Source organism: Pieris brassicae, chromosome 6, assembly GCF_905147105.1.
Source record: "Pieris brassicae chromosome 6, ilPieBrab1.1, whole genome shotgun sequence".
In the NCBI taxonomy this organism is placed as follows: Eukaryota; Metazoa; Arthropoda; class Insecta; order Lepidoptera; family Pieridae; genus Pieris; species Pieris brassicae.
In genome coordinates this window covers 4323259-4348995 of record NC_059670.1, presented here as the reverse complement: position 1 = coordinate 4348995, position 25737 = coordinate 4323259, and the positions used below count along the sequence as shown (strand labels likewise).

The 25737-nt window shown below is 31.6% G+C and overlaps 3 protein-coding genes across 4 annotated transcripts; 2 read left to right on the top strand and 1 right to left on the bottom strand.

Moving 5' to 3' along the window:
• Positions 1-2464: 2464 nt before the first annotated feature.
• On the bottom strand, positions 2465-12809 carry LOC123710752 (F-box only protein 28). 2 transcript variants are annotated; one of them, XM_045662907.1, is made up of 8 exons: positions 12676-12809; positions 12064-12366; positions 11679-11927; positions 11314-11509; positions 8826-9042; positions 7635-7833; positions 6755-6874; positions 2465-5940 (listed from the first exon to the last, which is right to left on the bottom strand). In XM_045662907.1, exons 2-8 carry the CDS (start codon positions 12337-12339, stop codon positions 5701-5703), a joined length of 1497 nt encoding a protein of 498 aa, XP_045518863.1. In that variant the 5' UTR covers positions 12340-12366; positions 12676-12809; the 3' UTR covers positions 2465-5700. The 2 variants fall into 2 exon arrangements, with proteins under 2 accessions (XP_045518863.1, XP_045518862.1); XM_045662906.1 differs by having other exon boundaries at positions 12064-12363; positions 12676-12799.
• Positions 12810-13788: 979 nt separating this feature from the next.
• On the top strand, positions 13789-18456 carry LOC123711282 (uridine phosphorylase 1-like). Its single transcript, XM_045663786.1, has 7 exons — positions 13789-14127; positions 14696-14819; positions 14899-15048; positions 15973-16158; positions 16312-16447; positions 16853-17046; positions 17815-18456. The coding sequence occupies exons 1-7, from the start codon at positions 14024-14026 to the stop codon at positions 17908-17910; spliced, it is 990 nt and encodes a 329-aa protein (XP_045519742.1). The 5' UTR covers positions 13789-14023; the 3' UTR covers positions 17911-18456.
• Positions 18457-19765: 1309 nt separating this feature from the next.
• Positions 19766-23994, top strand: LOC123711148 (max-like protein X). Its single transcript, XM_045663577.1, has 5 exons — positions 19766-19917; positions 19995-20071; positions 20143-20253; positions 20898-21095; positions 22305-23994. The coding sequence occupies exons 1-5, from the start codon at positions 19842-19844 to the stop codon at positions 22470-22472; spliced, it is 630 nt and encodes a 209-aa protein (XP_045519533.1). The 5' UTR covers positions 19766-19841; the 3' UTR covers positions 22473-23994.
• The last annotated feature ends 1743 nt before the right edge of the window (positions 23995-25737 follow it).

The following is a 25737-nucleotide window of genomic DNA, read 5'->3' as shown; positions in this document are numbered from 1 at the left end:
TTCCCAGGTATATAAGTTACACTACACCCTGACGTGAAAAACGTATAACGTATTATTAGGACAGGTGTTTTCGTCATAACTTCTCCCAAGTTCCAATATTATATAGTACTTCCCTGTGCCTTCATGTGCGGAGTCACGGTAGTAAATATACTTTGAACCTACATGTTTCCATCACTTGTTTAATAGCCTACATTGAAATTTTACACCCTAATTAATTGATCAATAATTTTGTGAATTATATTGGTACGCCAAATTTTCAGAATACATTATTTTATCCTTTCTATATCGAAGTATCATAAGGAAATTTTTTATCCAAATCGGTTCAGTGGCTAATTATTGGAATGGTAACAGCAATTTAGAGTTTTGGAAACGATTATTTTTTTGTGATGTTAAGAGCCGACATAAAAAAATAACCACTTAAATAAACACAACTTATATAAATATGTAATTTTATGTCGGAGAAAACTGGTAGTTGCCTACCAATTTTTTTTACATTACTAAATGATGGTATACACATGACATCGGTAGATATCAAAAACAGCAATTTTGCGAAAAAATGTGGTGGGTATGATAATACTATTCATGTCTCGCTAATCCTACGAGTCCTAGGAAATTTATAAACTTACGGATTTCGTTATATTTCGGTGACATACATATTTAGTCGGTCTTTAGCCAAAATGATAACGATCCATCCAGTGGTAATTAACTTACCTTCTGTTTCAACTAATTGAATGAGTGTTATCCCTAATAATAATTTTATCTTAGTTTTCATTTAATTTATATATTTTCAGTTAATATGATATAGGCAATTTCAAAAATAGTGCTCAATAAATATTGGTGAGATCTTCAAAGATAATATCTATAAAATACGATTGTTTAATCGTACGGTTAATTTCCGTTGATGAACCTTTCATCCTTTAATCAAAATCTGTGGGGGTCTCACATCACACAAGAATTGGGCTGCCGCATTTTTATAGGAAATTATCTTGTCTATTTAACATTTAATGATTAGCTTCATAGATCAACGTGTGCGAGCGCAGTGCCGTCCTTTAAATTGAGGTACGAATTTACGATTTCAACATTAGCTTATTCTGTATCAAGTAATTAACTATAATTACGTGTACAAATTATATAAATAACAGGATGATTTTACTATCATTTATTTTTCATAATAAACAACAAGGTAGGTGATAAGCCTACTATACTCTTAATACACGAGGATTTTTAGGTCTAAAGCCGATGTCCTCACGACTTTTCCTTCACGAGTGTTAATTACACACAGAAACGATATTTCATTGTTATAAAGACGTGATTCAAACGCACGCTCAAGACTTATATATTTTAGCTTTTTATACTATCCCCTTAAATCATAAAAAAATAAATGAATAATTGTACCATTTTAACTACAGTACTCTGTATCTATTCGAAAACAGAAAAAGTGCATAAGGGAGCTCTGAAGTATTACGTCACGCAATTTTTGGGAGATTATTTATAAAAGAGACACCCCCCCACTCCCATGAAACGCGCCGTAACGTTTTCTGTATCCAATAGTAAAACCTTTCGTGACCACCCCCAGTCACGCTTTTTACCTAAAACTTACCATTACGTGGTGTAAAGTACTGGAAAGTGGAAAATAATATTAACAATAACGCGTAATTCAATCCCCGCCCCGTATAGTAACGTTTACAAAAGGGCCACCCCCCCCCCCCTCCCAAAATTCGTATCGTAATAAATGAACGCTCCCTTAGTAGGAGTTACTCTTTGTTTCTATGAATTAGGGTATTTAGGTTCTACCAATAAATCAAATAAAACAATTGACTTCACACATTTATTGTATTTTGTCTAATAAAAATACTATATAATATATAATATCTACACCAATTGACAGTCTTACAGTTGTACACGTCCCGAGCACAACGTATTGTAATGTTCCCGCACAATGTTCAACACTATAACGCAAATTTAACCATTCGATGGATAATTATTGCACTATTGAAATTTTAAGCGTTTCAGAAGACAAATATTTCAATGTGCTGTTAAGTACTAATTTAGGCACGATATTAATATTCTACCTTTAGGGTTGGTTGGGAGTCAATTAAAATGGAAATATTTGGAAAGCAGCTCGTAATCCACAGAACTATTGATTATGAAAATAAAACACTACTTATCTATATATACAGCAAAAAATTGGCTAAGATTAGTTAGTTTGAAAGCAAACATTGGTCAGAAATATAAAAATAAATTGACATTATTTCGTCTCCTAGTTTAAACTCTACTGTTTTACTCATTTAAAAAATAATATATAAAATTAATATATCTGAAGGTGGCGAGAACAATTCGAAGTATTCCTTTCAGCTCTGCTTATCATTTGTTTTCAAAAGAAACTAACAACAACTGTACTTGCAGCATGATATTTAAATTATCCAAATTGCAAATGCAACTATTTACATATTTTTATTAAGTGACAATTAACTTTCGTTAACCAACCTTTTTTTTTTTGCATACTCCAAAGTATCACTTAAATTAACATTTGCACTCCAATAGGCCTTAAGGCGTTTTTAATTTTTTTTTTTTGCAACATAATACTAACTTAATATTACAAATACATAAAACTGCGTTTTAGGCTTTCATGCGTAAACCATTTTTAAGGAATTAGAACCTAATCCTCTATCCATAGACAAATGTAGAATAACTTATACAAACCAATTCAAGCGAAATAGATAAATATGAAATTGCACTAAAACAAATTATATTTAATTAAAAAAATATACAAACTATTAACATCTGTATTTTGTATTGACTTATGTAATCTACGATTCTACACACATAGTATGTACAATTATATACAAAATATAACAAGGCATTTCTTGTACCAAATGCATGAGAATTGTGAAATTCAGTTTTAAACAATATGCAAGCGTTATTAACTTATATACAAAGCAGATATTGGGAATTTTTGAACTACCCGCAACAAAAAAAAAACCAATGCGGTATAAGATTGGCTGACGGTACACAAACATAAAGTAGGCCTACAACATAAATTTAGTATTTCTGGTTTATTTACCGACAGTTAAAAATGTTTATTTTAGTTAGGATCAATAAGAGTTTCACTACAATTCTTAAACGTTACCACGGCTTTAAAATTGAATTCGTTGCCCTTGAATATGGAGAAATTATTAATTATACAATTTTGTTGTGTACAATTAAAACAGAGCTACAGTACTCTTAGCACGAACAATGTTTTTTTTTAAACCATGGCTTCGTGGATCGTTATAGAAGTAAACATTACGAACCCATACCAAATGTATGGAATATGTGTATCGAAGTTTGCGAATTTTTCAAGTGTCTGTACTAAGACAATTGAATATATTAAATATAAGCCGTTGATATTAGATAAAACACATTTATAAAAACTAAATCAGTTTTTGCACTGTTTTAACTGAAACACATATTTTCATACGGAACACATTAAGATCAAAGTGTGAAAGTGAAAACACTTTACTTAAACCACAGTTAAGACTGATTAAGTTTTATATGTATAAAATGCATAATTTATTAGGCAGTTATGCGAAACTCAAACATGCAGTTAGATATATATCCTGTCTCTAGGATAAAAATCAACACTAAAGCGAAATAATTCAAAAACTCTTATTAATTGCACCGTTTTAATATCTCTTTTCATCACAGCGTAAACACAATTCGACAGAAAGAGACGAAAGAGAATTAGACTGGTTAAGGGGCTAATATTGTGCGTTTCCAATTTTACTCAACTATTCTAAGGTAACTGAAATTATTTGATATGTTGTGTGAAGCCGTTTCTGAATATTTAAAACACGTACTAAAATATTTTTATAACTATACTCCATGCCACAATATATACAGTTATTATGTAAGTTTGTACACGATGTATTTACAATAACATTCCCTCACATAGTTCATAGTTTGCGTCATTTATATTTTATTCGCTGTCGCATTTTTCCTTATGTCCGATTTTAAAAAGATTTAGTGAAAATTTTCGTTATGTATATATTAAACATGCCATAGTACAATAGAATCCAAATCATGTTAAAAATTGCAATTGCCGCATGGTCACGTGACCATCCAAACAGACCCATTGGTCACGTTTGCCAAGTATATTTGTCTAAAGCATTATTATTTTACCTTCACTTGAGCATATCCACATAGATTTCGGATGACACGACATAGAATCTTTATTATATATAGAAGCTTTATTGAATCTACCCTCAGAGTCGAGACATAAATATAACTCGTGTTTATCAAACACCAATTTATACACGAGTCACACATAGCTCTAAGTCTCGATTCTGAGGATAAGTTTCAAGTGTTATTGGCTGCATTACTATAATTAAGTGGAGTTCATTGAACGTTTCTTTGTGTTAGTTTAAATTCTTCTATTTGCAACATTAACCCTAATCAACTTCGATGTCGTATAATAAATGCACTCTACTTGTGTATTCAAGAATTATAATTTTATTAACTAATATAACTAAAATCGAACGAGTAACTCGTAAATTGGTAAAATTATTTTATTATAGAAGCATTACTTTTTGTTTGAAACCATGTATTGTGTAAAATATCAATCTGTAAAAAAAAAATCACTCATTTGCTAACAGCGTTAACACCATTCATTAGCTATTTAATTATCTATGGGTGTAAAGTATATAACAACATGCATCTGTACCATAAACGTAAATCTATGAAAAAAATATATGTAGTCTTTTTGTCAATTAGATATATCTTTTAGTACAATTTAAAAACAAGTTCAGAAATTAAAAACACTAGTAAGCAATGAAATCAGTAAAGTACGTTCCTAAGTGCACATGCCCGAATGTTTGCTTATGTTGAAAATAACTGATCTTTTTACTAAAAGTAATTTTTGTATATAACTTAAAAGGATTAATGGTTTAAATGTTGTAGACGAATTATTTTATCGTCTTCATTTTATTTTTATATAGATTATTTCCTTATAGAAGATAAATGGACCTACTTACGGTATAACTAAAACACTGCTGTACCTTTCCCTCATAACGTAAACATAACTAGATGGAATGAGAAAGATTTATGTTAAAAAAGTTTAATTAGGATGATTTAATTTGTATCAAAAGATGGTATTTATAATACACACATCTGGTACTGAATACATTACGCCATGTACTGAGTACTAAGCCAAGCTAAATGTAGTTTAAACTGTTTAGAATATTTTATAAAAAGTTCCACAATGGAACTTGGTTCCTTTTTTCTATTCAAGAATAAAAAGTTGCGTTTCCAATAAGGACCTTGTTCCAAATTCAAATTGAAACAAGTAAAATATTCTATGTTCATAAAGTTACGATCTTTGATGACCTTGTTTTAAATTTAAAGGTAAAAACCTAGAATAAATTATTCAAAGTTTCAAATATAGAACAAGTGAAACATTCAGTTCCAAAACGCGCATTGAACAACCCATGCAAAATTCCACAACTCTATTCAAAAAGTTGAGTTGTTTAGTGAATATTTCATATTTAGAACGCGTGAGAGATTTGAGTTTCCAATGGAACAAGCTTTTAGTTCAAAGATGGAACGCGTATAGAGAATCTCAAAGCCGCGTGAAACAATCCATACCCTCGATTCCAAGGCTCAAACATGGAATTGCTTTTTCAAAGATTCAAATATCGAACGCGTGAAATAGACCTTGCGGTTTCAGAGTTTCCTTGGGCGGGTAAGGCGTCGCTTCTTACGGTCCGGTGTTGCAGATGCGGCATCGGCTGACGCCCTGCGACGAGTCGGCGGTGTGCTAGCGGCCGTTTCTTCACCACTACTCGCCTCCGACTTCTGTTCAGTTTTTAGGGGTATTTCTGTGGGAGTCTCGATGACGCTAGAGACAGGCTCCTTACTGCCACTCGCTTCCACGCTGGCTTCAGAGCTAGAGCCTGATGGCCACTGGAATGTATAAAAAATAATAATTAGAAAAAAAGATCAACGATTTCATTTACAGATAATTTTTCAAATCAAAAGTTAAATATAATTATTCATAATGATTGTTATTTTATTTTTCAATATTATTCATGCACATACATCTTGTGTCTTGAAGTTAATATTTTAGCGTATGCATGTTGACAGTTAATGTGAAAATAAATTAACTTCTGGTTCTATTTTTGGTAGCACAGGCCGAACTTAATAAACCAAGGAAAAGGTATGAACAAAAACCTGTATTAGAAAAAGTGTAACTGCCATGACAATGTTAAAAGAGCAAATATCCAATACATAAACTTGGTATTCATTTCTATTATGTGTCGTAAGACATGCAATTCCTATAATCGTTTACTTAATGTTGCCGTCCCTAATAGACGCATAATAAATTCAATAAGACCTATTACAGTAAAACGTCATTACAATGATAAGTCATTGTAATAATAAATAGTAAGCTATTAACATAATCGAGGTTTGTAATATGTGTGTCATTGCATTTTAGTTTAAATTAAAATTGTTCAATGAGGTCACATGAAATAAAGAGATTTAATTATTTTGATATAATAATTTAAAAAAAAGTTAATTTTTACTTTAAAATATGAGGAAGGTCAGAAAAGATCTGTTCCAGTACATTTTTACTGATATGGAATCTAGAATTCAGAAAATGAATAAATCTAGCGGCAGGCCTGTAGACTTTTGAAACAGAAATTAAAATACAGAATAATGAAATAAATAAGCGTTTTTTTCGAATTGTTTTTGTAGTCGGTAAAAAAAGGTTTATTACCTGCGCAAGCGCCGCAACAGGCGACAGTCGCAGCGACGCGCCGCACTCAGCACAAAGAGGCGGAACGGCCGGAGAACGGGAACGCCAGTACTGTAATTCTGTCTTGCACTTATTCAGCTCCTGGAAACATAAATATCATATTAGTATACACAAGTCAAACAAACTATATTTTTAATAAGACCGACACAATTTTGTGTGGGTCTTATATATTACAAAATTTTAACGTCTTTATACATAATCTGTACAGTCAACAAAATTGTTAATTACAAAATTATGATGCAGTGAGACCAGAGTCCAATCCTCGGGACCACCTTAACGCCCTTGAGCGCAACAGACGTATGACTATATAGTTTTGCTTTGATGAAATGGCATCCAATACATTGTTAACATACGAATAATGATACGATATTTATACAGACGATAATGGTTCTGTTTAATTCATTATAACATATAAATTTATTCCATATTCATTTGTGTGAATGTTGTTGAAATCTTTACCATGGAGTTAAATATGAGACTTGAGAATACTAGTCTTTATAATTATTTAACCGATGTTTTGTAAAAATTGACAGACATATTAAAACATTTGTGATACTTAAATCTTTAGATCTGTCAAACATTTTTCCATGAAATATGACATTTTTGACACCGACTACGGATCATAACTGAGATATGTTTTGAAATACAACCCAAACATATTTTGTATCTCTAGCGATTGATTTCAGATCAAATAACCAAATATGATAGATACAAGAATTTTTGTCGAAAATCATTTTTCCCGGCTTTTCTAGATTTTCTAACTGACCGAATAATATTAATTCTCCATATACAAGATACAAGATCCGCAATAGCACTAGTTTATACGTGGTCAAATACGAACCTGCAATAGAGTCTGAAATTTGCGGCTGGTCTCCTCGTTCTTCTTGTCATAATCGTCCAACCGGTTAGCATATTCCAGAGTTTGCTTCTGCTGTTCGGCTATCTGCTTCTGTTGTTCGGCGATTTGCTTCTGTTGTAACGCAGTTTTCCGCTTACAACTACGTAAATCACTGCGCAAGGCTGACAACTGATCATTGTATCTGAAATCATACACAAATTTATGAAAACTTTTTGAATTGAAACTGCCATAATTGAGACTATCTTTAACTATGACTCCCATGTCTCTAAAGTTTTTTTTATATGGAAGTCCTATTAAGCGAAGTCTATGAATCTTATCCCTGTAGTAACAACAGTAGTTAGCTACCCTTAAATGCGCACTTTCTCCAAAATACTATTTATATTGACATGACTAAGGCAATGCCATAATGCCATGTTTTGGATATAAAAGGTTTCCATGGCATGAATATAATTATCTGTTTTCATTATTAGTTTCGCTAGGTTGTTAGTGTTCAATCGCCTGAATCGCTTATTATTAATAAAATCATTTTTCATTGTTTTTCTAAATTATACTTTGTTTGATTATTTATGCATAAATCAAAAAGGGTAAAAAAACAGCATATCTCAGATGGTTGAACTAAAAGAAAGAACAAATTCACAATATATTTTAAATAACTTGTATATTGATGTCTCATTAATACCAGTCTTACTCATCCTTTGACTAAAAATAACTACTTCTCTATCAAAGTCTTTCAAGGAAAATATGTATACAAATATTAAACTATAGAGCCGTATTCCAATTAGAATTTAAGCACAAGTTTATTCAGTACCCAAAACTTCAAAGTCAATTTATAAAGATTTTTAGCAGTACATATTGGCACACCTAAATATATTTTTTCTTTCAATATTGCCTACATTGTTGTCCATTTATCATAAGGTGCTATATAGTGTCGTAGAATAACTAGAATCTTCAAAAGAGTAATAACCAACCCAACATAAGTATGGCATGGTTCTTAAGTCTCTTATCTAATCTATAGTAATAGTAAATAATAGTTAAACACACTACTTTTATGAACTATAAGTTCAATATTTAAAAATTGTAAATTCTATCAAGGAAAGCCTCTGCTTCAACCTTATTATAGCGTAAAAACAGGAGCCACAGCTTGTTAAATATGCAATATTACATGTATCTCACTTTTTCATTCCCTGTTTGATGCGGTGTATCCGTTTCCTTAGCACCATGTTGCTCTGTGGTGGTGGAGGAGATGGAGGCAGGCTTTCCTCCATGTAGAGATTTAGAGAGGACACGCGGCGATCGCCCGAAGAATTCCCGCCAGGCTGTTGCGAGGAAGACTCGAACCCACTCGCTGGTGGTGAATCGAGACATAGGTACGATTTACTACTCTCACCCGCTGAAATATGAGGAATGTTCTATAGAACTATACTACAGATTGCAATATCTTTGATGGTTTTGTTATCACAACACATAATGATATGAATAAATGAATTTTGATTTGATATTGTCATTCTGGTCAGCATTAGTGAATAAAAATAAAGCCTCATCATATGTTCTTCTTTTGTTATAATAAAAACATTTGCAATCTGCCTTAAATATATCGAAAAGACCAAAATACCGCGAATTTTTGAGATATCAATAAATTTCTCATCTTGCGGCGTTTCACAATCCTCGTTCATGCACTCGCCATCAAATCATAATGTTTAAGTACCAAGTTTATCGTAAAGATTTTAGATAGGTTTTTATGCCTCTTGAAATCTGGGTGAATTTACAGACATATTGGGTAAAATGTTGTGACATTAATTATAGTATTGAAAATTTACATTTATAAAAAAATATAATTGTAATTTTGATGTTTAGCACAAACAGTACAAACAAAAAGGAATGTAGATTACGCTTTGCTACGGCGTTCTTAGCGTGACTCTACAAGATTTTTTATTCGTTCGTTCACGTTATCGCCATTTGCGATGTTTTGTGTTTCTTCGAGAGCAAAAAATATAGGGTAAAAAACGGATTCTACAACAATTGTTCTTATCATTAAGATTAAAGATATAACTCACGTAACAAACCTTGATATTAAATATTGAATAAATGTAGTTGCAACTCGCTAGGCTTTCCTAATAGTTATTTAAGGAAAGTTACAAAAACATGATACATAATATATTTTATAATTTTGAGGTTAAGTATTCGAGTTGAAGCAGAACTCTAGATACTTCTTATTAAGCAATATTTATCCCTGCATTCTCTTAATTAATGAAATATATAATTATTTAACATTTAGATTATAAGAATTTCATTATATTTTATAATTCTTGGCATAGATTATACGAAGACTAACTTATTCCAAAGCATGACATAATAAAATGCTACAAAAACATTACATCCTGCTTACATCATATTAACATATATTTCTACCACAGGGCATGATAATTATAATTGTCTATCAAGTTTGATTTATATTTATGATATATTGATATGAAAGGATATGATTCTAACACAATTTTCCCATATATAAGGAACAATGACAGTCAAATATCACTTATTTACTAATAAAGGTTACTTTTGTAAACTAAAAATCCACTAGGTTTGATTGTTGACTAGAAATATCACTGCCTGCGTGGCTCATCGCACACGCCACAAAATTCGCCAGAAAGCATTAATTCTTAGAGGTTAAAAGTCACTGAAGGCCTTAAAAGTATCACCCGGTGAGTAATTCAATCCACTAAAGTAGCATAAACTTGATTATTGGAATATATTAAGCATTATAGCTTGGTAGTATCTAATGGTATGATACTATGCAATTTCTCTAACAAGTTTCTAACCAATATCTTAGGCAATAATTTTTATCCATATGTTAACTTGATTTTCTATGTAAGGTTGATTTATGCAGAAATCACACAATTATGAAACATGCAACTTAGATAAGAATGTTTTGTATTTACTACATTATGTAAACATACCTTTTACTAAACATGATTCATTCCAATGTATGATGGCACAAGATCTATACAATTAACTTGAAGGTATAAGCTACAAAAACTTAACTACTTCTATTACTGTATGAAAGACGCACAACCATATAGAGTCCACCAACCATACTGTATGAAAGGTATTCTATTCATAGTTGAGATGTACCAAAGAGACTCCCATAGATCATTTTTGACATATGGGAGTCTTTAACTCAGTATTCAATAGTACTAAATGTTGACTATCAATTAAACAATAACTTATACTTTAGTATATGATTATAGAAGAAATTGTTTTAGAAAAAAAAACAACTAATAAGCAAAAACTACAAATAACAATACATTTAGTAGTTATTTCAATGAAAATGTCTGTATTTAAAAATCATTTAACAAAGTTACAGGAAATCTTTAGCATATATGGCAAACATAGTAATAAATAAGGTAACTATTAATAATAATCCTAAATCACAAAAACCAAACATTATTATTAACTCAATATAAGCAACTTCTCATTTTAACCAAAGAATTGGTTATTCAAAACTAGAGACCTCCAATGAACCATGAAACCATGCATTATTACATATCAAGCTAGATTGTTGTAATAAACACAGCAACAATACCTTGCACACTTTAAACCTAAAATCGTAGCAACAAACCAACAACACAAATATATACACAATGCTTTATATTGAAATACTTACGTGAGAAAGCAGTTGTGATATCAAAGAAATCTGTGCCAAAGTATGTAATTTCTGGCAAATTGGGTTCAATGTGCTCTTTGAAATATTCCATAGCCATTGTAGTCAGGTCAAACAACTCATCTGTTACTTTGTATGGTCTTGCTAACTTTGTTGTTGTTTTTAGATATGATAAAATACTATACACTTCATCTAAAATCTAAAAGAGAATAAGTTTAAGTCATAAATTTAAAAACACATTTGAATTAATCTCAGTAAAGCTTCTTCAACTTCCTATAATTGTGTTATGTGGATTACTATTATTAATACTTTTCTAATTAATATCTATTCATTATTTACTAAGGATGGAGTTTATGCTACATAATTACCTCTCCAGGAAAGAAACAGCAATGTTTCCTCTCAATGTGCTTTCCTAAGGTCATTTGCAATAAACTAAGTCTCATATGTAATGTTTCAATAATATCAGATTCACATGCAAGAGGATGGCTCCTCCTGGCAGACTCTCGACGGGGCATCTTTGCCTTGATTGCTTGAAAACGATGGAGCATTTGGTTTTGTAATCTTTGAAAAGTTGAATTCAAAATGCTACTGCACATATTGTTAAGCTGCCTGTTGACCTAAAATTATAAGCATAAATAGAAATGATAACCTCAATATAAATAGCTTCAAAGCTATAAAAAAAATGTAGTATATTTTTTTTTATAAAACTATAACTACAGTAATTAAGAATAGAATAGAACTTTTTTTATTTACCAGTCTGAGATGCGACACATTTTTGAATCCCACATAACGAAAAATCTTTTCCATAACTTCAATTGGTAGATCCAGAAGGTTTGTATTGAAGGTCTTGGGTGTCGGTATTAAAGAGTTTTTAGAACTTCCATGAGGAGACGAGCCCCCTGGAAGCTGAGCACTCGAATGACGGGTAACGCGCGCCACGGTTACAGGTTCCGCATGAGATGGACCGGCACCATCACTACTTCCATTTCCACCACCTCCTATACTACTCATTTGCCTCGTCGACACCATCTTGCCCAATTGTTCTATAAACTACTTCTGAAAAAACTTTCTCCTATAAACTTCATACTAAAAAAATATACGTTGCAGCAACACCATATTGTTTCATATAAATTGAAGAATAAAATGAACAATGTACACATTAACTATTAATAGTTCTCATAGAATTTAAAGCATCAACATATTATCGTAGTTTCAAATAATTTATCCAACAAACGAAAAATTTTATCTAAAATGGTGGCCATCGTTGGCTAGGTCACTTCATCACTTGCGAGTCTGGCCTCAAATGAACATAAGTAAAAGAATAAAATTAATTAAAATAATTGTTTATTTAAATACGACACTCACTCAAGAGTTCATGCACATGATTTTATGTAATATAATTCAGAATTTGCAATATAAAAATTTGCCAAATTAATACGCAATATCATAAAATCGCGCTACGCTTGCTTTCAATTTACACGAAAATGATTGTCAGTGTTGGTAGTTTACATTGTTGAATTGCCTGCTCTTACGTTGGTACTTGGATAAGAAGTTTACGACACAGATAATATAAAATGAACTATAGTGGTAATTGATACATTCAGTAATTTAAAATTATCTAGTCGTTTGTGTTGGTTAATCGATTACTTTCATATTATTTTGATTGTTTAAAGAGTTACATAGGACCACTGTAGTGAGACAATATAAACTATAACCATTTCAGATTATTTATTAGTGGCTATAGAAAGCTATATAAATTGTTATTTTTATTTATGTGTTTTTATTCAAAATAAACATTCATAAAGTAAAGAAGGGAGGTTTGAAGGGTTTAAAACACTTCTCAAGGCAAGATGGTGTCGCACTACACACTATGACGTAACATGCCTGTAAACACGTACACAAACAAAAGGTGTGTGTAATAAAGAGAAAGAACTTTGATGTGTATTACCTTATTGTTATAAAATTGTACCTTAGGTATGTTATGAATAGTAGTATGATTTAGAAATTGAAATTCATAAAATATATCGACCTTCGTATACATCCTTCATACACTGGAGTCAAAACAAAAATGAATCAGAATTGGAATCAGGAGAGTTTATAAGAAATGATTTGAATTTGGTAAAGGTGTGCGATAGGCATGTGAGGCTTATTCATGTCATTGTTAATTTTTAATATTGAAAAGTGAGTGAATGCATATGAGGCTACCAATTGAAGAGCTTATGCTGACGTTCATACAAATGGTAAAGGCAGAAAAATGACAAAAATATAATACCTGTGTAGAAGTGTAAGCAATTTATGAAAATATGAAAATAAATGAATGATAAATTAAATGCACTTTGAATCGATTTTGTCTGTTTGTTTAGTAGGAAAGGGGAAACCATATTTTTATTTTTATATTATGGCAATAGACTTTATGCCAGTTTCAAGTAAAAGGAAACCATATTTGGCATCATTCTGACAATGACGTTTAAACGATAACACGTTATGTAATGTTATTTCAAAACATAAACAATGCTTTTATTTTACTTCTTTATTCTTTGGCAATATATTTTGTTATTTACTTCAGTAAGTAATAAAAATGCATTTCCAGTATTTCAAAAAATATCTTATTATTCCCTGTGAAAGATTTCAAATCAAGAAATTGATAATCAAGAGCTCGAATCCATAAGTAGTTTTTCTACATTACGAATATAGTTGGTAGTTTTTTGTAACGATGAATTGCACATGTGACTTTATATTGCCTACGCAAGATGATTGGAATAAACATTATGACAACTGCAGAACGATTTGGAAACACGATAAATATGAATATCCTAAGTAAGTACTATGTAAGATTTAAATGTATGTAATTACTCAAAGAACTAAGTGGGATCAAAGATTGTGCATGCATTTTTTAATGCTCTGTGGTGTTGTAAAAGGAGAACTAAAATCAAAACAAAATAAAATAAGTTTAAATTAGATCAATAATGTAATTGACAGTAGTTTCTATAGAGTAATTGTCTCAGCCTTGGAATGAGGCATCATTGGGGAGGTTTCTAATACATTGGGAATTAAAACTGAAACCACTAATTTAATTCAAATTTCATACATTTATATTGCCTGTAATATGAACAAGGAGTGAAATCACAATTTTGTGTTGCTATACTAAAAGAGTGAAAAGAGTTAGATGTACACAGCATTATAAATATTGTTAAATTAATAATACCAGAGAGATAAATAGTTTAAACATTATATGTTGTGTATATAAATATTAAGCTTTTTAGTGATTAGAAAATTGCCTGGCAATGGATATACAATATTTTTTTGTATTCTCTTCTTCAAATTGCCAACAATCATTGTAAACTTTATTAAAATTTACACATAGTTGTCTATTCAATTATTTCAGAAATACGGATGGGTCAATGCAACTACCAAATAAGCACTTATCTAAGCTTGACTGTGACATTTTATACCATCTTGGATTTGATACGGTGAAACATGATCTACCAGCTATGTTTGGTGATGTAAAGGTATAATTTAATTTTCGTGCAGGTCAATATGTTTCAAACTTGTATAAATTTTTAAAATTACTGTAGCAATTTTTTTTAGTTTGTATGTATGGGAGGAACTAAATACAGAATGAAGGATGTAGCTGCACACATGAGTCAGCTATTGAATATTCCGTGTGACTTCAACAACATGGTCAAACAAGCACATAGATATGTTATGTATAAAGTTGGGCCAGTACTGTGCGTTAATGTAAGTATTTTTCTTTTTAAGAGGATAGTGTCGCACACAAAACTTTGATTATAGAACTCGACACTTGGCTTTGGTCATCACTATCCAATATTATTTGTCGGATTCAGTGACCCATAAGGCAATATGACTTGTTATATCATAATACCAATTGTTGCCAACCAGCTGTGTAGAGCTTGTACCTTAGTTGGCCAATCCTCGAAAGGAAACACCCACTGAGCTGATTGTCTTTTGGTTTCGGGTTCGTAGCAATATATCTAGCTTTCATCACCTGTGGTCTGGTCTGATCGTTGGTTAAAGTATATCCCAAGGGAATCCATCTGGTACAAAGCTTCCTGACGCCTAAATGTTCGTGTAATATTTTTTGAACTTGACTCATATGAATGACTAGGCTTGCCCGTAACTGCTGATAGGTCACTCTTTTATCTTCCTCTAACATGCGTCGCACAGCACTGATGTTATCTTCAGTAGTCGCGCTTAAAGGACGTCCCTCACGCGGATCATCATTGAGATTCCTACGTCCACGCTTACTCGTTAAACTAATTGTAAAAAGTGGCACGAGATGGGGCTTCATTAAGAAATGCTAATCGCAGCCTATCTTAGCTTTGTTGTTGAGTAAGGCCACAACGAAAGTTATAATAAATGATTGACAGAAAACTTGCTCGCGTTAGGTTAATTTTCACGTGTATCAAGAGTTTTAGATTTGCCGCCAATTCACAGAAACAAATGACTAATGAATGCAATATACTACATTAGGTTACCAAAGAGTTCTAAAATTGAATTTAAAAAAAGTTTTCATTAGCAATGTTTCTAACTGGCTTGTTCTAAACATTTTCACTGTTACCCACGTATAAAGTTATAAAATAAGTCATTAAAATATCTAAAAAGCTTAAAAGTGATTATGCAACTTTGTATGAAAATTTACAGCATGGAATCGGTATCCCTTCGATGACAGTTGTGTTGGAGGAAGTATTGAAAATGCTCTTTTACGCGAAGGCAAAGGACCCTATTTTCTTGAGATTGGGTACCAGTGGTGGAATGGGCATTCCAGCAGGGTCCGTTGTTATTTCATCATGGGCTATGAATGGTACCTTGGAGAAGATATATGACTTGGTAAGGATTATATGTAATATTTAATTATACTTTAATACATTTATGAAATCTAAGATTTAATTCTAAAAACGTATCTAATGCGTATGTATATGTCAACTTATCAATATGGGCCTTACATTATGTAAGTACAGTGAAATAAAATTTATTTTATAGCCAATATTGGGGAAGACCAAAACATTCCCCGCGATTTTCGATCAGCGGTTAAACCAAGAACTATATTCTATTGCGTGTCATGAAGATTTTAACACTTACATAGGAGGAACGATGTCCGCCAACGACTTTTATAGAGGTAATTGTAATGGAGACTTTATTTCCATTGCATCTTCATAGGTCTATACATCGAGAAACGCAGCTTGAACTCAGGCTTTATACTAATAGATTCGTATATTTCTATGTGGGTATATACTTGCGTATGGCAAAGGAAAAATAGCAACAAAAAGACAGTAGCGTGTGTCAGTCCTATCTTTAAAATCACGAATGTGTTTGTCGAGGGTCGTTTTACGTTCATACTTGTTAATATTATTAGGACCGAAATCTATGAATGAATTCTCGCTTAGCTAATAAATAAAAACTTCCAGACAGCAAGAATTCGTGACAGAAATTATGGATTGCGAGCATAAATTTAGTCTTAATTATATTTTGCCATCGGTAATCTTTATTTTAATACAATCAGTGAGTCGAATTGATTGACCAGGTGAGGGGAGAACCGATGGCGCATTCTGTGACTACACAGAGTCTGATAAAATGGATTTCCTACAGACTCTCGTAGGCTTGGGTGTAAAGAACCTTGAAATGGAAGCTACAGCCTTTGCAGCTATTACAAAAGAAGCTGGACTGCGGGCAGCAGAACTATGCATAACTTTCCTCGATCGTTTGCTTGGGGACCAGGTTGGTATAATGTCTTTATTCCCCTAAAAAGGATCAACAAAAACAATGTGTGAATGTAGATGTTTTAAGATCTTTAGTTTTATTTAGTTGACTTTTTTATATAATAGGGGGACAAACGGCAAGAGGCTCACCGGATATTAAGTGATACCGCCCATAGACACACATTATCAGAGGGCTTGCAAGTGTGTTGCCAGCGTTTTGTAAATTAGTCTCTTTACTTGAGGGAGTTTAAGTCGAAATGGTTTGTGGCGAACATTAATGCCACTCTTCTTTTCCATCGCATCGGTGATTTTACTGCTACGACACGGGCGCGGTTGGTGTAGTTTGCAACAAGTCGCAACGCGTCCAGCGGACAGTGCGTATTGAAGCTATGCCCGCGAATACGAGCTACCCCTTGCATTTTAAATTTCTTTTTTTATTATGTTTACACTATTTTATTATTTCATATAATTTTGTTTATAAGTTTGTTTCTTCTGTACTAATTTCAATATAAGATATTAAGGAGTTTTACCTTTCTACTGCCTAGCTTACAAACTTTTATTATATGGTACTCGCCTCACGCGCACCAATACGTTAGGAAAACACATTGGTGGGCAGCTGGTTCTATATAGAGGTGACATGGGTGGAATTTCGTATTCTGCTATATAATATAGGCTTATTAAACATATTATATTATAACGATGCATGTTAGCTCTTTCGGCTATCTACAAATACGCCCACATTATTTTCAATGCTTTATAGTTTCGAAATAATTTATATATTCTTCAGGTTACACCTGATGCACAGACACTTAGCCAGTGGCAAAAACGTCCTGCTATCATTGTTGGTAAATACATCGAAGCCTACTATAACACCAAAAAGTAATAAGAAATATTTATTAATTAAAAGACACAAACCGGCCCCCAGAATACGAAATTGATGATAGATAGTAGACACAGGGTGTTCAGATTGCAGAGAAGAACTTTGGTAAATCAAGTACTGAAATGCCACAACGCCCATTCATTGCAGAAACCTTAGACAGAATATCTGTTGCAGAACGGAAAAAAACATTGCGATCATGTAAATATAGGGAAAAAGACGCGTTGGTAGATATACCGTTTTGCCAGATATAGTGAAAGCGAAAAAAGTTATTCTAAAGATGAACATTTTGACAGTTTGGAAAATCAATAATTGATGGAGTTCGTTCTCTAGAAGACTAGAGAATTTCTTCAGACGTTGTTTTGTTTGATCACAAATTATTGGATCAAACTATAAAGGCAAAATACGTGTCGAGTGTTACAAATGATTAACTAATATTGCTCTTAGCAATAAGGCCGCCAGTTGCGCTGTATTGTAATGTTTGTTTTTATTTTCTGTAATTTCTTGGTGCGTACAATAAGTAATTTTACTATCTACTAATATCTAATAAAAATTCAACTATAATGTATTTATTTTTATTCCTTGCATTATTAATTACGATAGCAAAGTTTTTATTATCGAATGATTATGATTGCTAGGCATCTTAAAAGATATTTTATTGATATTATAATGAAAAAATATATAAAACCTATCATCTGGTTTTAGACAAGACGGCTTAACAGTAGTATGTAGAAAGTCGAAAACTACATTTGTATGAAACTGACAGTTCATATCGATAGTTGGTAGCCTAAGCCCAAAGTTGTGAGTCGGGATACAATAAGCGACGCCATGACAGTTCTACGAAAAGACACATTAATGTTTAGTTTATTAAAGACATGTTTTTACGTAATCGCGTGATCTCAAAAGCTGCTGTTTAGTACAATTCGGATACGCTTTCAGTACCGCCATCTAATATTTTTAAATGTTAAAATATTTGGTGTATTAACTATTGAGTTTAGTTTTTAACCTATTAAAAAAAACGAGATTGTAATTAAAATCTACTTTTCGATATGTCTTATCCATGACATCATGTACATTCAACAAAGTAAAGTAGGAAGGCCATAATAATAGTGATTTAATTAGAGGGAGAGCAGTGTTAAATAATTTAATACGACAATTAAATTAATTGAATTGTAAATAAAACTGCTAAACCGATATAACAATATAGTATATTATTTTTGTTCGTTTGAACCTGAATGGTGTTGGACTTAGAAATACGTCGCCTGAATTTCATGACACCGATTATGTAAATATCTCGGGGGACCTTAATAAGAACCCCTTCAAGTAATTTTGACTACCGTAATGTTGAGTCTAAGTATTCTAAAATTATATATATATATGTTCCCCTAATATTGTAAAGTTTTACTTTTTATTAGGATAATATAGACATTGAGTGACATTAATAATATATTTAACCCAGAGACAATATGATGGAATAAGGTGCTACGAACAACAGCTCGCAACTACGCTGTCGACTTAGCCGTAGTGTAGTAACACGTCTCTTGGCTGCGAACGAAGTGTTTTCGACGTGTATTACGCAAAAAGGTAGTACTTAGAAAACTTTTCAGCATTAATATGGCTAGACCCTATTTATTTCTAGATACATATACAGAAGGACATTACAATAAATAATTAAGTTGCCTGTATGACATCGAATTATAATTATATTTTTTTATTAACTGGCAATACTAATATCCTATAATAGCGACGCTCTTACCGGACGGCGGACAAAAAAAGTATGTGGCTCGTTGAGTTATCAAACAGTGACTTATTTGTCAGTGACATTTAACAGAGGTCATACACATTTGTCAATTTAGTCAGTGTTTAATTTAATTTTGTCTATTATATTCATAGTTCGTAATAGTCTTTAGATAAAAGTTTAATGAGTAAATTTAAATATGTATTCTAGATGTGGAAGTAGTGGATCTATTCAAAATATTCATCAAACTCCATCTTCTTCTAATCATAATTCAGGTGGGTATTAACGAAGACATTTTTTTATCAAAAATATTAGTATCGCAGTATTTATCTCGACATTATCACATTGACAGAAGACGAAGATGATAGTGGCGACAACAAGGCATCTGCGTTGAGTTTTAAAGAGAGAAGACGAGAAGCACACACGCAGGTACAAATCCTTATTTTTATAATAAAAAAATGTTAATTTGTTACCTGATAATTACATAATTTAATTTATAGGCCGAACAAAAAAGAAGAGATGCTATTAAAAAAGGCTATGATTCCCTACAAGAACTTGTCCCTACTTGTCAACAAACTGATGCTTCAGGATACAAGCCAAGTAAAGCTACTGTAAGTTAAATTCTATATTGTATGCTGTTTATATTAAAATTCATGAAAAGGGATTACAGTGTAAACTCTATAACAACACTGAAGGGACTGTGCATTTTATGGCGTTATAGAGAGTTGTCATTAAATGGACAGAAGAAAAATGTCTAGATAATCCATGACTCCTACTTATAGTCATTGTCAACAACAACACACCTGCAAGCAATCCTAAGTTGTACCAACAGTTGAGTTTATTGTGGGCTAGGATAATAAATCCACAAAATAATGTACACAGCTGTGCAGATTTTACTAATTTCAGTAACTTAAAAATTAATTTATTACTCAATTTTGTTGTTATTGAGAGTGGGTGTAATGCTATGTAGAGTGTCTACATCATTGTGTGGAAGACAAGCTAACCCAATCAAAGCCAATTGATTTTAACTCTTTAGGGTGTTTGTCATGAAATGACATGGATGTTACATGAAGTTTACACTGTATAAAAATTAAGAAATCATTACTGTTTTATCCAACTTTACGTAATGTACTATATATGTAATTAGTTTGTTTTTTAATTTATCCTTTTCTAAAATTAGGTTAGTTAAATTGTAAATATGACCATACATATACCCTTTATATTCATAAGATACATTTTATTATATATTTTATAGGTTCTTCAAAAATCAATTGATTACATACAATACCTATTACAACAACGTAGACGTCAAGAAGAGGAGCGTAATGCATTGAGGAAAGATGTTGTTGCTCTAAGAATTATGCAGGCGAATTATGAGCAAATTGTTAAAGCTCAACATTCAGTTCCAGGTCACAGTGAACAGAGGCTCACTGATCAGGAAAAGTTCCAAGTTGTGAGTATTGCTTTAAACAAATAAAATAAGACATAAAAACCTCTAGGCCATGGTCTCAAATTTTTTGTATGTTTTGTGATCATTATTTTTCTCAGTTTTTATCGGTTGCTGAGGCATGCCTGTTCAGGATGTATATTCCTACATACATGCTGTATTTACTGTAATTAGATGCTAGCGGTGAGCCTTGGCCTATGGAATTGTTGGTCTATCCATATTACCAACATTTATCATAGTATATGTTTACCTATGTAATTGGAGATTATATAACCAGCATTTACACATTTAATTATCTATGGTAGCGATCAATACGAAATGCAAATAAATTATATTCGAAAGCTGTGTTAATTTAATTTCAAATTCTGTAATTTGTATTAAGATGGCTTTTTGTTTTTGTGAAATTGTGGTAATTTTCGGCGCCATGGATAAACTGTAAATTCGTAAAATTTTCACAACACGAAACATTATCAACGTGTACCTACGATTAACACTACTTGGATAAACACAATCGATTATTGGTTCAATCATTTAAAATTTAGAAATTTTGTGTTGAAATACGAGCCCCGCGGTCGATCGGTAACCATTTTCGACAACGACAAATTGACTGCGATAATATATACGGTTTCAACTCAGATCTACGACTGAATTTCTTGCGAGCATTGGAGTGTCAAAACATCGAAGCACTTGAGTCATGTCGGAAAGATAAAAAGGCAAAATAATATTTTTTTCAGTGGGAAAAACTCATCACCTTAGAGGCAGTACAAAACACTTTCGCTGACTTCTAGAGTAATGAGACGATTAGTTTATAGATTAAATATTGAAATTTTTACACAAATCTCCAATTTCATAGATAAAGACCTAATAATATTAGAATCCTTATCAATTGTAATCTTTATCGCTAAAGATACACAGCTCTAAAGATCAAATCAATTCTACATACTCTAAACGTATAATGTATAATAAATACTATAAAAGTCTTCTAATGATACTAAAAATGAAATAAAAATAAATCAATGGACTTTACCTTTTTAGGTCTGGGCCTCAGATTTCTGTATCTGTTTCATGATATTTTTTTAATCGAACAGGCAAGTAGGTGATCAGCTTTCTGTGCCTGACGCTCAGTTAGAAATAGATGAGGAATAAATAAAAGGCATAATAAAATATTGTTAAATTTTATATAATTAGCCAAAATATATAATGGTTGATTTGTAGTTTCAGGGTATAATGGATAAATTGTTTGATTCCTTTGAGTCGGTAACGACAAACAACTTTGCTGAATTTTCTGCGGGTGTCTTCAACTGGCTAGAGGAATATTGTAAACCACAATCGTTACGGACCTTAGTTCACGGCGTTTTGCGGGAACAAAGTTATACACCTTGATAATAGTTAAAAAAAATTATTCAATACGGCATTTCGCATATCTTCATGCCTTAACATATGAGATACAATTCATAATCAATAACTGAGTTTTAAACTCATTCTAATAATTTGTCACATGAATAATGCATCTATGTACTTATGTGTCAAATATTTTTGTTTTAAATTATAAACAATGTGTCAAAACAAATTGAATATTAAATAACATCTCTTAATTATATATTAGTTGAATTGTTGAATGATTTATTTTTTAAATAAGATTAGGGATGCATCGATACGCCTTTTTGCCGATACTTTTATAGAAATATGGTCGATACCAATACCAACGCTTATTGTATTAAAATTAAATTAAGCCAAATTATATCAAGCTTGGTTGAAGTTTTTAATTTTTATTATAAAATATAAACAGTCACAATAAGAATTATAAGAATAAGATTAAAGGTTTAGTTATTACAATGAATAATTAAATTAAAATAAAATGAATAATTAAAATTAACAAGATTTTTGTAATTCTTTATTTTATTTTATTTGTTATCGAAGATATACTACGAGCGATAGCAGTTAGAAGCCAACTAAAGTATCAAGCGAACTGGAATACGCGGGGACTAATTATTATATATATATATTATATATGACGGGCATAGATAGTTCTTGCCTCGTTTGCATTTTTTAAAGCGCAAAATTTGGAAGCATTGTTGTATCCGGTATATCGGAATCGGCATCGGATGCATCTCTAAATAAGATATATATATTTTAAATGTTAAATGGGTAGGATATAAATGAATTTGTGGCCTTTAATTGCTGTGACGTAAAATACCTTAAATCTTTACAACTATATATAAAATTGTTATTATATCTTCATTACTTTTCTATAATATTTGTATGAATGATGGAAATAATTAAAAACTCCTTATATAATACAAAACATTGTTATGCTCAAGTGTAACGCTCACAAGAGTGACTCCGCCTAACTTTTGAACGTATTGTTATGACATAATATTGGTGCTAATTCTTTTGTAAATCAAATAAAATATATATTAATTCCTCGGTTTTAAACATATTTAATTCAGTCAATTTAATGATTTCCGACAATCGAGTGACTCGTAGTGTCCGTTGAATGAAAAAAATTAATGAAGGAATTAGCACTTGTATTGCACCGCAAATGAAATGTTTCCATTAATAGCCCTATTATAAATGAAGACGAAAAATGGTACATTTTCTGACGATTTAGATTTGGGGCTGCTTGTTGCGTAATGGTTTTGCTTTAATTGTTAAAATGTTCCAAACATCGTAAGGGAAACATTAATTGTAACCAGTTTTCTTTTCGGGAATCTTTACGTAACATTTGGATAATTTAAATTAGATTTATATATATTCAGACATTTTTATACTGGAACGAAAAAAATAGAAAGTGATTATCATATTTGTTGACTAATTATAATATTATTGGAATTAGGGATAGTTGGTAATGCCTATGTTGATTATGTCATATTTTATCACGATAAATATATTTCTATTTACATTACATTGAAGTTTAATTTAATAAATACAATTGAGACATTTTGGTATTAACTGTAATACGGTCGTTTCCTGATTGTATGAAAATAGTTTGACGCTATTTATACATACAGATAATATCTGAATGGTAAAAAGACCGCTGCACGTATAAGATCCATATTTATCTTAAACGTGGCTCAGATATCTTTACCTAATACAGTATATGTAGGTATATATTAAACTCTTTCACTTTCTGTTGGCTGTGATATCAAAGTTACGTCTCCCATGGGGTAACTTTCAGTTCTCCTTGCGTTTGCAATATTTTTCGATCTCTCTCTAGGTGTACCGCAACATAATCTCCTAAGAACGCACGCGTAGCACATTATAAGGGACATCATTAGAAGTAAGCCGACTATAACGGTGACGACTAGGAGTATTCTCAGCTCGCCGTTGGCATCGATGCCACCAGAATTACGTCCCATTTTCACTGCGCTTGCATCTGTAAAGAAATTTAAAGGGATGAGTACACTGAACACGTACGGTAAGGTAGTATAAGATAAGTCATAGATAAAGTACTACTAATATGTACATAATATTGTGCCGTTGATATAACAGATTGATACAAATGGTTTAGTACAAAACTACAATGACATATTTTACAGGAACTGTTATAAAAAATATTAATAAAAAAAAATATTTCGCGCAAGAAAACTTCGACGAGTCGCCATTAATTTATGTGGTAAGTTGGACAATCAGGTACAAATATGTATTGATAAGTTACAATATAACAAAACATGTTTCGTATTTATGACATATTTTATAGTCACACACTCACACACGTTTATGCGTCTGTATATCACAATTATTTATATTCTATGTAAACACACATTTCTCGAGCTTTACAGTTCACACACGTGTCACCGTAGGTAAGGACCAACGGATAATTGTAAAGCTAAATTATTTTAAACAAAAATATGTACTACATTTTCCATAGAGTATTCGATTATTAGATCCCAAACTTTGTGGAATGAAAAATGAAATATTTTCATAACACTTATGGTATTATGTAATTTTTTTAACAGAATTCAAAAAAGGAAAAGACGTTATAAATACAACGTGTTTTATTTAAAAAACGTGAACTTATTCATATACCTATATAATACAATTGTAGCTACAGCGCGGCGTAGCGCTACATAGTACGTAGCATCTGATCATAACGACTTCATAGCCTTATAAAACTCCACGCCATTTAAGCACTGAAAAATTTCTTTTAAAACTATAGGTAATAAATAAACCTTTCCTTAGAATCGCTAAGAAAATCCATAAACGATAATATTCATTACCAACATATAAAACTTAGTCCGAGACACTTTTTACGAGTTTTCATTTGTTATAGTGTACAATAAAAATTGCATTGCTAAAAGTATTTTAAGTGTAAAAGACTGAACGCCAAGCTATCATATTTTCGGGAAAACAGGTTTAATCAATCTAAAGTATGAAAAGAATCTTTTATAGGCCGCTAAAACGGTAGCTTTAAGCGCGATAAATCTCTGAAGAGTATATTACTGGCGAGTGTTTTATGGTTATGAGCTGTTAAATAAACGAGGTCAATATCTGACAAATACTCACTGTTATGACAAAATATGCTGCTTATATGACTTCTAACTAGATTTGATAGTACTTATAAAATATCAATATGGAATATTTGTTCCTCATTACTACAACTATGAAACACGTCTATAAATATATGCCAACCAAAAGACATCATTTT